Source organism: Streptopelia decaocto, assembly GCF_964273445.1.
Source record: "Streptopelia decaocto genome assembly, chromosome: 4".
NCBI classification, from domain to species: domain Eukaryota; kingdom Metazoa; phylum Chordata; class Aves; order Columbiformes; family Columbidae; genus Streptopelia; species Streptopelia decaocto.
In genome coordinates this window covers 20,618,558-20,633,509 of record NC_138658.1, presented here as the reverse complement: position 1 = coordinate 20,633,509, position 14,952 = coordinate 20,618,558, and the positions used below count along the sequence as shown (strand labels likewise).

At 40.0% G+C, this 14,952-nt stretch overlaps 1 protein-coding gene across 1 annotated transcript in view; it reads left to right on the top strand.

The window, feature by feature from the left end:
* Nucleotides 1-3,665: 3,665 nt before the first annotated feature.
* Nucleotides 3,666-14,952, top strand: part of FREM3 (FRAS1 related extracellular matrix 3) — a gene marked incomplete at both ends in the record, with an annotated part of 28,482 nt that continues 17,195 nt past the window's right edge. The window contains 17 exon segments of the mRNA XM_082051208.1: nucleotides 3,666-3,750; nucleotides 4,159-4,217; nucleotides 4,850-5,568; nucleotides 5,570-5,618; nucleotides 5,620-5,811; nucleotides 5,814-5,868; nucleotides 5,871-6,373; nucleotides 6,377-6,800; nucleotides 6,803-6,928; nucleotides 6,931-7,073; nucleotides 7,075-7,545; nucleotides 7,549-7,793; nucleotides 7,795-7,990; nucleotides 7,994-8,137; nucleotides 8,141-8,293; nucleotides 8,295-8,328; nucleotides 9,980-10,069. Coding sequence (XP_081907334.1) covers nucleotides 3,666-3,750; nucleotides 4,159-4,217; nucleotides 4,850-5,568; nucleotides 5,570-5,618; nucleotides 5,620-5,811; nucleotides 5,814-5,868; nucleotides 5,871-6,373; nucleotides 6,377-6,800; nucleotides 6,803-6,928; nucleotides 6,931-7,073; nucleotides 7,075-7,545; nucleotides 7,549-7,793; nucleotides 7,795-7,990; nucleotides 7,994-8,137; nucleotides 8,141-8,293; nucleotides 8,295-8,328; nucleotides 9,980-10,069 — 3,688 coding nt within the window.

Below are 14,952 nucleotides of genomic sequence, written 5' to 3'. Positions count from 1 at the left end.
CAAATGTACTCATGTTCTACTCCACAAGGTTTCTGTCTGCTCCACAGAGAGGTGAATAGGTAGCTCTGCTATGTGTGCAGAAGAGTTAAAGCTTCTCAGCCCTTTCTCTTGTCAGAGCAGTTTTGGCCAGGGTACAATGGGCTGCTGGCATGAAAGGCTGCCTGGTCTACCTGAGCAGACCTCTGAGGGCAGATGCTGATTCTGAAATCCTATCTGCTGTTGGTAGTGCTCATGTGAACAACCTTGTTGACCTTTTCCTAGTTATTCTAAAGAGTACCAAGAGGTATTAGGGAAAGGAGGACTAGCTTATTCATTTCAAAGAACTCAGTGCATGGTTTGAGATATTTAAGATGGAAGATTATAGGCAGCAGAATATTAGATAAATTAGCAACCTGACCTATCTTGGCAGAAGGTTGTCCGTGTATCTTGTTTTTAAATCAGAAAATGTCACGAAGGGAACACCTGCAGCATGAAGGAAGGAAACTTGTGCTGTGCACTTGGTAAACATGCCTGGGTAGCTACTTGGCCACCAGAAATCAAACACAGATGAAATGTATGTATGCTGAAATGTTTTTGAAACTTGAGTGGGCAGAATAAAAGGCTGGTTTGTGTTTTATTTCTTCAAAGGTGCACACAACCACTGGGATCTCGTTACATTTGTATATAAGTACAGTTCTAAAAGACTGGCACTGGCAACTTCTTGGAATGTTACATATGTTTATAGAAATATGAAAGTATGAAATAGTAGCGTCTAGGCTTTGGCCACGATCTTTAACTTCTCTCTGTTAAGTGAGGTGTATCTATGAATGAAATATGATGTATGAAATAGTGGTGTTAAAGTCTTCGGTCATGGTCTTAACTACTTTCTTCTCTTAATTGAAGAGTAAGGCAATATCTGTTTCTGCTCTGAACTATCATGTGTGGTTAGAGAATTTATCCCTGATCTTATTTTCATGGACAGTCACTGGATATGCTTGTTGGTTTCTTACTGTGCAGGGTAGAACTGTTGTGCGTGCAAGAACATGTGATTTTAGGTGACTGCCTTTCCCCTTCACCAAATCTGTGTGAGGACTGGGCAGAACTACCCCCTGTACAAGGGTGTATCTGGAACCTGCAGCCAGATACAAGAGACTTTTTTACCCCCTCCTTGCGATAGAATACCGTTTTGTCTGGGCAAAATGCTTCTGACATTGATGACAAAGATTACGCAAGTAAAAGCTGGTCTTTTCAAAAGCCTTCACTATGTGCAAGTCTTGTCTATGTACCCCAGGACGCTACTGCAAGCTAGCAAAGGAACAGCAAAGCTATGGATTCAGGAGTCTTGTTTGTATGTGTCACTGCCCAATTGCTCCACCTTGTCAATCAAACTCAGTGAAGCCACTGGCTCCCTTGTAGGGGAGAGTTACCTTATGAAATGCCTACTGGAGCATTCCATAGGGAGCTCCTGGACTTTCTGTGCTCTGTGGCTGTAAGATGGAGAGAGTCTAAAGAGGTCGTAAGGTTGGCAGCTGGTTTTTTTTTACTTGCTTAAATGGAATAGACCTTTCTAAAAACTAAATAGTATTTAATCACTTTCTGTTTCAAATTGCTATCTGTTTTTTTAATTACATTTAACTAAGAACTAACCAGTCAGTGAGGAAAATAATAATACAGATGAACTACATAGTGTTTATATTTTCAATGTTAATATAGAAGGAAGAACCTGTATGTAGCTGTAGCTGTTTTCTTCGGAAATGTCATCACAAATTTTGTGACTGTTTTGTAATAACTACAAGGTTCTTAATTAGTAATTGTATTTTTACAATAATAAGAAAAATTGTTGTATGAACATCACAAAGCCGTCATATGCACTTGTACAATGTTGGAAGATTCTCAATTTTAAGTGGAGACTGACCATTCGTAAATTTACTTAAGTAAACTTCAGAGGGAGCTCTCTTACTCTACATGTGGATTTAGATACCTTATGTCCTCATAGTAGTACTGTGATTTAACTCTAAAATAATTTTACATTAAAAACTTCAAATTAGTGTGCTTTCACATGAAGTATGCAAATTGGCATTTCAAGTGACCAGGTGTGGGGAGTGTTGCACAAATGATTATTTTGCATCCCATGACATCCTGCGTATTTGAAATAACCTGGGGAAACAACCCTTGACAAATGTCCCTGCATCTCACAAGACTGTCAGCATCAGGTTAAATAAGAAAGAGTAGATCTCATGGATATGAACTCTTTAATGTGAATGGTCTCTTTTTTTCCTTGAAGATAAGTGCATCTAAGGACCGTTACCTCAACCTTATTGTTTTATGGGGAGAGGGGAAGGAAGAAGGAACAAGTGTGCAAGGTCCTACTATCCCTCAATATAAGGAGTTTTCGAGTCAAATATGTGAATCTTAAGGTTATTCTTATCACTATTTAAATAACCTCTTGGATACTTTTGTTTTCCTCTAATTAAAAAGTGAGGAGTCAATGCATTGATATAACATAATACTCTTAAGCATCTGCTGTGGAATGCTTATTTATCTGAAATGAAACATAGAACTATACAAATTAAACATTGTACAAGTTAACTTGATCTTTGTTAGGATTTGTAAGTAGATTTTTGCTTACCAAGGATAGTCTGTCATTCCACTTAGACATGTAGTGTTGGAGGAAGATCTGTTAGGGTAAGTAGGCTAAAAAAGATGTGAAAGTGGATAGATGTGGGTTTGTGCTAAAGTTTGTTAGAAAACCAAGCTATACCTCCTCATGTTGACAAGATTTCAGCCAGTGCGGCAATCAGAAGGAAATTTGTTAGGAACTATGAAAGCTTTTCTTTTTTTAAACTCCTCAAAAGAATTGACAAATGTGCTAAGGGCTTTTAGACACTTCCTAAAACAAACTTTGAAAGTATATGTTTTATATGGAAAGTTGCAGCAGATGTTCCTCTGTGTAGGTGTTCATATACAGCCAAAACAGCCAAATTCTATGGGCTGATTTGTCTCTGGGCTTAGTGCTCTGTTCAGCTGTGATGTACCTTGAATTTAGGGAAGGATCTTCAATGATACTTTCTACTCCAAAGGTTTCCCCCTGCTTTTTGTTTAGTGAAACACAACAGAACAAATTACTTCAGTAGTGTAGTCCTAAGATCCTAGCCTGGAAATGAGATTTATAACCTGGTTCTGGTTCTTGAGTTTTTAAGGACTATAATGTTGCCATCCCCAAAGTCCTATAAAGCTGCTGAGTTTTAGAAATCAAATTTGTACGTGTATACACACATGTACATACCCATGTTCATCTATACACGCATAGACAGCTCATCAGGACAAGTGTTCCCAGTAGAGAGCACTGCAGAAGGCATGACAGAAGCATTTCAACATCTTATGAACAGATACATGTATTTCATAGTATGAGATCTTGCAAATCTACTTTCTTCTTAAGTACTTGGTTCTCTGCCAGCTGTAAAGTCCAGCAAGTCTGCTGCCTGAAAGTGCAGGTACATGCTAGCTCTCATTCATTCATCCAGTTAGACCTCATGGCATGATACAGTATAGCTCAATTTGTCCTAGCATCATGTAATACCGTATGATAGATTTTCGCTTCTCCTGAGGATAAACATGACAGATTGTGTTGGACCTACATTAATTTTTTTGGGCTGCCAAAGCCCTGTATGGAATTCAAAGGTAGCATGCAGATGAATGCAAATATGCATGTAGAAACCCTGGCAGTGCCAGGGATTGGTGTTTGGCACCTGGTGTGTGGACATGAGAAAGGTAGAGCACGCATTACGATCTCATAAGATATTGGGAGGGGTCTTGGCACTTCCAAACCAGAGCATCTCAACTGCATTAGGCAGATTTTTTTTTTTTTTTTTTAAAAGGGAACCTGATCTGACTTTTAGTTGTTATCAAAAGCATGTTAAGTGACAGTAGCACTAGTGTGCTCTGCCTTGCAAAACAGTGTTTGACTCACACTACTTCTGTTCAGTTAAGATCTGCTTCCAGGGTGGGACATAGATCTCTAATTTGCTCATTTCTGCATCTCGTACTGCCATTCATAAATGAAACAAATGTATTAAAAGAAAAACAACACAGATGAAGTTATGCATTTAGCAAAATAGTTCTTAAATTCACCTAATGAACACAATTTACTCTTTCTTACACTTCGATTGTGTTTTTCAGATTTATTCACGTTTTCCAATTTGAATCCCTTTGAGAATGCCTGGGCAACATATTCCAAGGTAAGAAAAAACATTCATCAATTGCTGTATCTCTGTATTTCCACAAACTTGTCTGAAGCTTGTGAAGACTCACTTATACTGGCCCAGGTTGCCCAGAGAGGTGGTAGATGCCCTGTCCCTGGAAACATTCCAGGCCAGGCTGGACGGGGCTCTGAGCAGCCTGATCTGGTTGAAGATGTCCCTGCTCATGGCAGGGGAGTTGGACCAGACAATCTTTGTAGGTACCTTCCAACCCAAACTATTCTATGATTCTATGATAACACTCACTGTTAAGTGTGAGAGATAACCTAATCATCAGAGTTATTGGAAGATGTATTGTCTGTTTATTAAAGTGCTCACGCATCACTTATGTAGCAAATATTAATTCAAACATTTTCTGTGTGTGATTTTATGTATATTTGTGTGACTATGAAAAAGGATCTTGGTGTGATTACTGCAAGTCTAATTCTGTGGAAAATCTGTCTGTTGTTTTGGGTGGCAGGTCATAATTTGCTCTGAAATCTTAACTTCCAACACATCAAAGGATTGCCACAGTGAACTGTCAGATTGGCTCAACCTGCTTGGCTACTAAAGGTTAAAAGATGCATGAGTGCTTGTGGATCCAAAATTAATTATAATTGTGTGATTTTAAGAAAGACTTCGATTCAGAAGGAAACATCTGCAAGGAGCTCCTTAACTGCACTTACAGGGAGCTCAAGGTACTGGGTGTGCTGCCCAACCACAAGTCCTTCACTGCTGCAGGGCTAGCAGCAGGGCAGGTGATTTACCAGCACAATGACAGTGAGCACAGCTACAGTGACAACATTGTTTTCTGCATGATCGATGGATGGCACCAGGTTGAATTTCTGTACCCCCTCACCATTGCTCCTGATGATGATCAGCTGCTGCTGCTGAATACAAATCCTAGGCTGGTGCTGAGTGAGCACCAAACTGTCCAGATTTCACTTTTTGTCCTCAGTGCTACGGACATTGATGATGGCTCTACAAAATTTGTCCTGGCTGGGGACTCAACAGTGTTGCTACTGGACTCACCCCGCTTTGGCAAGCTGTTGTTGTGTCAGGCACAGCAACCATCTTATGACAGGAAAGAAAGCAGATCAGAGTTGGAGCATGACTCCTCTTCCTCCCCATGGCACTTTGTGGCGGATGAATGTCTGTATGAGAGGATGGTGAGTGAGTGGCTGCAGCAGGACATCCTCGATGGGAGGCTGTTCTTCAGGCACATGAGAGCTCACAGCACCAGTCCAGTGATGGGCCACATTGTGTTTCAGCTGCAGGATGACAAAGACCCCCCTAACCTGTCAGGGGAGCACGTGCTCACTGTCCAAGTCCAACCAGTAGGCAGCCTGCCATCTGCACCCAGGTGTTAGCCTGCAGATGACGGTGTGGGAGTACCAAGCGATCATCACTGAAGAAGTGCTATTTACAGTACACTGACCTGGATATGGATGACAGGGAGCTGAAGTACGCTTTAATGACACCCCCAGCTGACACAAATGAGAACAGCTCTGTGGTCACTGGGGACATTGTATTAGCTGACAGTCCTGAGGTGGCCATTACATGCTTCACCCAGGCCCAGGTCAACCACCACAAGGGATCAACCCCCCTGATCAGGAGCTGGGGATCACACCATGGATGGTTCAGTTCACATTCCTGTAGAGGACTCAGCTGGCAATTCTATACAAGGTACCTTTACTGTCTTCTTTCAGCCAGTGGACAGCCAGCCACCTCAGATCACAAATACTGGCTTCACAGTGCTTGAGGGAAACAGCTTCCTTCTCACCACTAATCAGCTAGATGCCACAGATGAGGACACATGTGCAGACCAGATTGTCTTCACTGTAACTCAAGTTCCAGAACATGGCCATCTGCATTATCTGGAGGAGGGTCTGATGGTGCAAGGAGAATCCTTCCTGCTAGATGATATTGCTGGTGAGCACATCTCCTACAAGCACAGTGGTGATGAGTTTGCCAGTGATTCTTATCAACTGCAGGTGAGTGAGGGAGTCCATCATGTGCCAGTCATGGTCAGGATCACTGTGCAGCCTGTGGATGATGAAAACCCAAGCATCACTCTCCCTGGTGGTCATAGATGGGTGGGAGCAACCATTGATGTCCTGGAAGACGGTGCTGCTGAAATTACTACATTGCTTTTCTAGGGTACAGGTGAGGATACAGATGACTTCGTGCTGACCTTCATTGTGCAGGATCCACCCAAGCTGGGTGACATCCTCACGGATGGAGTGCGATCAGAAAAGATTACCCAGCATGACCTCATCAATGGAGCAGCAGCCTATGCTCACACCAGTGGAGAGATTGCCTTGAAAAAGAGGTATGATTTCTTCAGTCTCACCATTTCTGACCTCTCTAGTGAATGGGTGGTGGGAGGCAGCACAGTACCAAGGGTCCATGTTGCTGTGACTATATTGCCAGTGGACAGCATTGCAACTTCAGTGATGGTTGCAGCAGAGCTGCTCAGTGTCCTTGAGGGAGGGAAGAGTACTCTAACTCTGGATCAGCTGGGTGTAGGGGACATAGATACTCCCAGAGATGACATCTTGTGCATTGTGATGGTTCAGTCTACTTCGGGTATTTGAAGAATGTCTCTCCAGCCCCAGGGTCCAAGAAGTCTAGAGCCGGTGCTGCCACTCGTGCTTTTTCCATCAAAGATGTTCATCTGGGTCATGCCAACAACATGCAGAGCATTCACAAAGTGTGGAGTCTGGAGAGGGTAGCTTGACTTTCCAGTGCTCTGATGGTGTTAACTTCTCACCTCACCAGTTGTTCCCTATTGTCATCATCCTCATCAACAATGAAAAGCTGGAGCTGTTTGTGTGTGAATTCATGGTGCTTGAGGAGATTGAGCCTGGTGATTGACACCCCCATCCTCAATGAAGTCGATGCAGACATGCCTCCAGATGAACTGCATTTTGTTATTGCTGTCCCTCCTAGGCATGGGCAGATTGTGCAGCAGCTGTCCACAAGTACTGTGTCTGTTCACAGTTTTGCCCTGGAGGAGATCCAGGAGGCTTCCAGCATTGTGTATGAACATGATGACTCAGAGACGAAAGAAGATAGCTTCCAAATTCAGCTCACTGATGGGCACTACACAGTGGAGCAGAATGTACCAATTATGGTGATCCTGGTAGATGAGGAGACCTCCAGGATGGCAATCAACAATGGTCTGGAAGTAGAGATTGGCAAGTCAAAGATCATCTCTAGTCAAGCCCTTAAAGCCACAGACATCAATTCAGAGGACAAGACCCTTGTTTATGTCATCCATTTGGTACCCATGCAGGGTTTCTTACAGCACCTGAACAGAGAAGGATAAGTGCTATGCAACGTTACACAAGGCACAAACTTCACACAAGATGATGTAGACCAGGAACTTTTCTACTATGTTCATACTGGCTTATATGTGGTGCGTGATCTCATTAAATTTGATGTTACTGATGATATTAGTGCCTTGATAGACAGGTACTTCTGTACTACCATTGCTAGCATTGATATGGTCTTCCCTGAGGTGATCAACAAGGGGGTGACTCTCAAAGAAGGTGGAAACATGGCACTCACAACTCAGCACAAGTGATTTCAACAGTCCTGATGAAAATTTGCACTTCAGTGTCACCCAGTCCCCAGCCCGTGGCCATCTAGAAAACTCAGACAATCCTGGGGTACCTGTTATTTCCTTTACTCAAATCCTACTTGCTGGCAACAAGATTTACTACATTCACACTGCAAAGGATGAGGTGAAGATGGACAGTTTTGAGTTTTAAGTGACAGATGGGTATAACCCAGTCTTCCGTACCTTCAGGGTCTCCATGATAGATTTGGACAATACAAAGCCAATTCTAACTATTAGTGACCTGGTTGCTGAAGAAGGGGAGATTGGGCTGATCACCCCTTTTGAGCTGACTGTGTAAGACGGGGACACTCCTGATCATTCACTTCATTTCACAGTCACTCAGATTCCAGTGCACAGCCAGATTTTGTACAACAGCAACTACCCAGTCCCCAGCTTCACCAAAGAAGACTTGAAAGACAATCTTACCAGCTACGGACATGATGGTACAGAAAACAAACAGTTTCTCCTTTTCTGTAACTGATACGTGTGTGCAAAGTGTAGATCTTACCATGTACATAGCATGGTACTGCTCGTAAGAAGATAAAATCTGAAATGGTGCTTTGCAGATCCAGCACCATTTTCTTTTTGAAGACTGAAGTACCTGTTTGCCTGCCTGGAAATCAAATCCAGGCTCAAAACTCACTAGCCTTCAGCAAAAGTTGTTCCGAAAGGCTTTTAACATTCCTGTGCGTCACTGAATCTGGTATTAAAAAAAAAAACAAAAAAACAACACAAAAACAACAACAAAAAAGATGGGCACACACAGCATAGTCTCAGTAGTTTGGGTGACAATTTGTGTGTTTCTGTTCCACAGAGAACGCTGAGTACATAAGGAGACCTCCTTTAGGTCAGCTCCACCAAACCAGTGCAGAGAGGAGAGCCTCAGAGCATGGTGGGGCATGATGACAGCAGCCAGACTCCCTGTAAGGGTCTCTGTGCTCTGGGTGATCTTAGCGAGTTTGTTGGGTTCAGGACTGTCATTCATCTATCCTGGATAGAACAGTATGTTGAAAGCTTTCACAAGGAAACTTCCAGCCTAGACTTTACCTGTCTCCAACATGCTTTGACTATCAGCAGTGGGGACAACAAAATTTTCATTAGCCACTGTAATAGGATTAGAGGTTTCCATTATTTTTCTGTGCTCAGGTATGTTGCCTTTCTTTTGCAAGAGAAAGCAATCTGGGGAGAGAAAAAAACCTTTATCTCCATTTTATGTATTTATCTGTAGCTACCAGACAGGTTGTAGCTTTAAGATTATGATAGAACAATTTGCACTTCATCTGCCAAGCTACAGTGTTGTGAAAATCATTTGCCATTCATTCAACAATGATTCATACATTTTCAGTTAACAGAAAGCACCCAAATCTGCCATGCCAGAAGAAATGCAACTGGTATCTCTAGGGGAGTAAGTCTTTTAGTAGATCAGAATTAGCTCTAGAAAAGCTTAAAGGTGATTGGAGTATAAAGAACAATTAAATTCTATCCCAGATGTTTTTATATCGAATGATATTGTTGTTTATTTAACTAAAATAAAAGTATTTAACTAAAATAAAAGCAAAAGAAGATGACTTCTCTGAACTCTTCATATTGATGAAATGGGGTACAGGTTAATAGACCTGTAAATTTAGGGTAATAGAAATATCCTGATGATTTTCCCCTCTTCTCTGGGAGTATTGAATCGAAGTTGTATTAACTTTTAGAGCTATTTGTGATTTGCTTGATATGTTCTCATATTCACTCCCAATGTACCTGCAACAGTTTTGTGTGTTATGGAAGAGCTTAAAAAACTGATTAAAGTGAAACAGATTTTTTAAAAATTAGCAGCAAAGTAATTCTTCCTAATGTGCTGAAACAAGAATGTGACTTTAGTATTGAAAAATAAACATTTAGGGTAAAACTACATCTCACTGTCTTTTTCTACTTTTCTTTGAACTAGTAACTAAATTTATGTTGTGTTGCTCAGTATAGACCAGTGTAGGAATCCATGCCACATTATGTAAGTTTGGTTGGTGATATGCGTTATCCACAAATTAGCCAACTTATTTGTAAGTAATCAAATAGTAAAGGTAGAATGAACTATGTCCAATACTCTGCAGATAAATGCTGTGATGATTAATTTAGCATATTCTTTTTTTAGCTGATATTGATGAAATGAAGATCAGCTACATCCTGAAGGAACGTTATAATGCTACAAGTGGCATCTTCTATTTCTCCATTGAAGATGAAGGTAAGGTTAAGATATTTAATTCTACATTTCTTTGAATTACATCATCTGGAAGATTGTTCAGATTACATAAACAAGTCATATATTATTTCTTTGTAAGTAAAATGTAAAAGCGACATGAACACATAGGAACACAAATCAGGATATTTTATTTATTTTAACATACAGGGTGTTGCAAAAATATGGACCTAATTTCAAAGCAGCATGATTTCAAATTGTGTCCATCTTTTTCCAACACCCTGTGTAATATCACAATTAATGCAAATTGCCATGGTAAGCTATTGGACTCTTTGTGGGATATACTGTTGTCACATTACTGTTTGTTCAGTGGCCTCTATGGAGAACTGTTGCCGGTGACAGTCAATCCACTATGGTTAGCTGTGTACGTTACAAAAATTCGGCTGTGCAATGTGGAACATTGGCGGGTTTGGAATCCTGGCCAGCTACTGAATCAAAAGAGAAAATGTATGTTAATCTTTGTTAAATAAGGAGAGTTTAGTTGATCTAGATCATGGCTGAGAGTCTGGTGAAATGGTAAGACAGGCTGCTTTAAGTCTATTTTGCTTTTATTTATACAGAAGCACATCCTTGTTTTGCATAGATTGTTATTGTTTCTGAGTCTTCAGTGGGCCAGTGATTATTTGTATCAACTGATATATGTATTTTCCTTTTTTTTTCCATAATTCTTTGATGACTCTTGTTTTGAAATCTATTCTGTTTGTGTATTTTTTTCTCCGTAGGCTGGAGTATTTTCCTCCAATCATTAGCATGAATTAAGTTCACTGAGAATTCATCAAAATTTTACTTAAGTTCCTTTTAATTAAAGGGAGACAAGAAGATCTGTAAAATAAATTTGCAGTTCAGTTGAATAACATCTGTGTAAGGATCCGCCTTCATAATAATCGCTGTAAACTGACTAGTTTGATGTAATCTCAAGTACACAGAACATGTCAGAATAGCATTCTAACACAGCATTTGACAGAAGTAAGTATTTCTTAGCAGGCCTCAAAACAAGTCTGAAACACCATTAAAATATTTTGTCCAAAATTGGCAGACTCAATAAAAAGAAATCTGCATTGACAGTATGAGGATAGTCACTGGAAAGCCATAGCTTCTTTGGGTTTGCTGACACTTCCTATTCTAATGATTGCAAACCAGAAAATGTATGTCTTGATCTGTTGAAAACCAGTTATTACTTTCTATTATATTTATAATCAGCCTGTTTCTGTTCTCGTAGTGGTATAAATAACCATAGTTTTCTGTCCACCATTTGCTATAAACCAATCCAGCCAGTGGTAAATATGTGCCTGAGAAATAATCATTCTGTTATGAATTAAGAACTACCCACGCTTTGACTAGCTGAGACATTTCGATGAGCTGAGATGAACCTGTTCGTTTTATGACTTGAAGATGAATGTGAGCAGCTTGGATAGAACTTCCACTGTTTTCTTTATCCCATCTGTAGGGCAACACTATTTTTGGACACTGCACTGAGAGTATCAGCAAAACAATGAAGTGTGATTTGTTTATTTTCAGTTGTCCAAGAAGTAATTTAACATTTGGCACCCGTCATTTGGTATTGTCACTTTGCTCATATATGAAAGATTATGTACCTTAAGGCACGTTAAAGATATTTTCAATATTAGATCAACTGCACCTCTGGTTCATTGTGATCCTTTCAAGGACAAGTTTCTCATGTTTACAAATGAAGGTAGAATAGTGGGCAGCTGGAAAAGCACACAGTATTTATAGTTTGAAGGAAATTATTTCCTTTCTTGCTAAGGTTTGGGTAAGAAAATCATTTCGGTGAGGTGTAGTTGCACCAGGCTACAGGGAACTGGGCGACCTCTGTTTTGTAAGCAAAGAATGCAATAACCCATTCCCCATGGCTGGCACTTTGTATCCTTGACAGCTGGAAAGATCTTTTCTTTTAGGAGCCAGCAGAGTAATCTGCAGACAAAGCTATGACAGACTGAAAATGGCTTTTGGTTTGTGCTTCCTCTGGTTATACTGAAAGAAAAAGGTTCAATGTTGGCCACATGAGGGGGATAGAAAAAATGAGCTAGACTTCACAAGCCAATTATTTTCTAGCTCTTTTTGAAGTAGCTTGCAATCGATGCAGTTAAAATCAGATGGGGCTATTAATTTACAAATGATTGGAGATGTATTCCTTGTCTATTTTTGCTTACCCTTCACTTGGCACACAGGAGAGGTTTCTGTGAACAACTACCTGTGTTTTTTACAGATACCTTATTTTGCTGTCACTTGATGAATATACAAGTCTTTCACTGACTGTGGCATTACTAAGTGAGGTAATATAATAATGATGAGAAACAATGGGGAAAAAGAAATGACATGGCTGAACAGATAGTGATTCTTTTTCTTTATACACCCAGGGACACAAAGGGAGACAGTTACTAGATATTTTCATTAATAGCACTTTCAGTCTCTGCTAACTGAAGTGATACTTTCAACTAGATTACTTCGTCATCTATCTGTTCCAGATATCACCAAACAGAATAAGAAAAGCTGTAGCAATGTGCATAGCTATACTTGTAATGAAACATGTACTGACTGAAGGGCTGTTGGATACTGATGTGACTGACACTACAGGAAGAATTCATGGATACAGGAAGGTGTGCTGAGCAAGTAACATCCGGAAATTTGCTTAAAACTTGTTTGGTGTGGGAAAGAAGGTTGAAAAGTCAATGCTGTCATTACTATGATAGTGCAAGGAAATGCTTTTAAAATGAATTCTATTTGGATTAGTCTTTTGATGGCTTTGGTGCCTCAAAATACTTTAAACGTATTCCCTCAGGGGCTTTAACCTCCAAAGGGAATGCCTGAAAGAAGGCACAACTCTAATAGCTGTTGTATGACTGAGGAAAAAGTACCTGAAGGCCCAGCAGGAGGAGAGAATGTTCACTGATTTAGTGGAGTTTGCAACTGTTTCAGCAACACTCAAGAAAGAGTCCACTATTTTCTATTTTGTATGTTCTAGCTTCTAGAATCCTCTTAAAAGCCTTTAATTTTGCATCAGTACAAAGGAAACATTGAGCAACGCAATGTGTGTGTGTACCAAATGTGAGGAGAAAACACGTGCGTTTTTCTCTGTCTTGTCACTTCTCTTGCACAAACACAATCAGGTTAGTCCAATGCCTCTCCACCTGGTTTATGTTCAGTGATGTAGCTCTTATTTGCCTGTAGAGTTTGCCTTTTTTATTTTGTAGTTTTTCCGTACACTTAAGCTTTTGACACTCCTGTTGTTGCGGCCCTCTAGACTGTGTTTTCAATTAGCGCTGCCAAAAGAGTAATGAGAGCTTGCTGATACTAAAAGCTATAATGTTTTGCTAATGTGAACTTTGTGGGACTAGTTCGGGCTTCTTTCAAACCTTGAGTAGAATGTGATATTAAAACTTAGAATTCCCTTTGTGTAAATGAATCCTACTGAAAGGTACTAAAGCATTTTTGCAATCCAGGAAATATTAAAGAAAATCTTGTACCTATGTACTTCTAGCTACTCAAAAATAGCTCCATAGAAGGAAAAATACATCATAGGATATAAAGTACGAATTTGCTCTGTGCATTTTGCTTGAAGGGGTCCCAGATCTGTGGGGTAAAAATCTGATCCCACTAAAGTTAACAGGAGCTTTGCTATTAATTTTAGTTTGCTTGGGATTTCACTAAGAGGCCTTCTCACCCGTATTCAATTGATGCTACTGCAAAGAAATTGCATGAGGGAGGTGTAGTTGGGTGAAAACCCCGAGGAAAAGCTAGCAGTTCTCTGGTAGTGTGTGATTTTTCCACCTTTTTTCTTACCTTTTGCCTTTCAAAGATTTAGACTCTTCAGCCAGGGAGTTGATCCAGGGGCTGATCCAGGCTTTCCTAAGGCTAATATAAGGAACATCAGCCTTTTATCTTAAAGCTTGTTAATGTTTTTCTAGGCAAGGAGTATGGCTCCTTGATTCTGGATAGTCTCTTAGTGTTTTGATTGAATCTGGTACCTAAGGAGGCATAAGAATATAGGATTTTGTAATCTGTGAGCCACACACTTCTTGCAGATTCTAGCACAGTATCATAGTCATATGCTTGCTTATAATGCCTAGGAACATTAAGATATCCAGTGACTTAAGAATAGGTATTCTTGTTAATGCATAATGTGCAGGTGAAAAATTAATATTTTGGCAGAATTTAATGGTGTTTTGTTATTTCCTTTGGGTAACACAAACTGAAATACGGCAATTCCGGGAGATTGTTAGCAATCCTTGGCTTGAATTTGATCACCTAAACTGGCAGAATGTAGTTACTGGTCAAAATTAGTATCTGATTACTGTATTTATCTAACACAACTGTCTACTCTTATGTGTAAGTAATATGTCCTCTAATTTTACTAATGCTTTTATAAATCAACTTTGCAAGTTGGTATACCATTCTCTTGCTAAAAAATGCTCTTTTTTAGTAGACAGGTTTTATGCATCTATCTCCTCACATCCACAAATCTGAAAACGGTTTGTGACTTTGCAAAAGATGTTGCAGTGGTATAATTTCACCACTTTAGACACAAAGGTGCCTCATTTAAGAAGCAAAGAATTTCCAACTGACGAGCCATCTCCAAGCAGCCTTAAAAAAAACCCAAAGCTATAGTTGTCCCAGCGTAAGTTAAATAGAAGTGCTAAGGGGTTTACAAAAACTTCATCAAAAAGTTTCAAATCATTAGTCAGCAAATATGTATGAATTCTTATGCAGCAAAGCTGGTTGAATAAATTGCACTGCAGGGATCTTTTGAATTCAGTGGGAGAATGCTTTCCATTTTCACTGCGTGTTTGGTGTGCTCTAATTTGCTGTCATGCTTGACAGCACTGAATGGTGCATTTTACCTGTGTTCA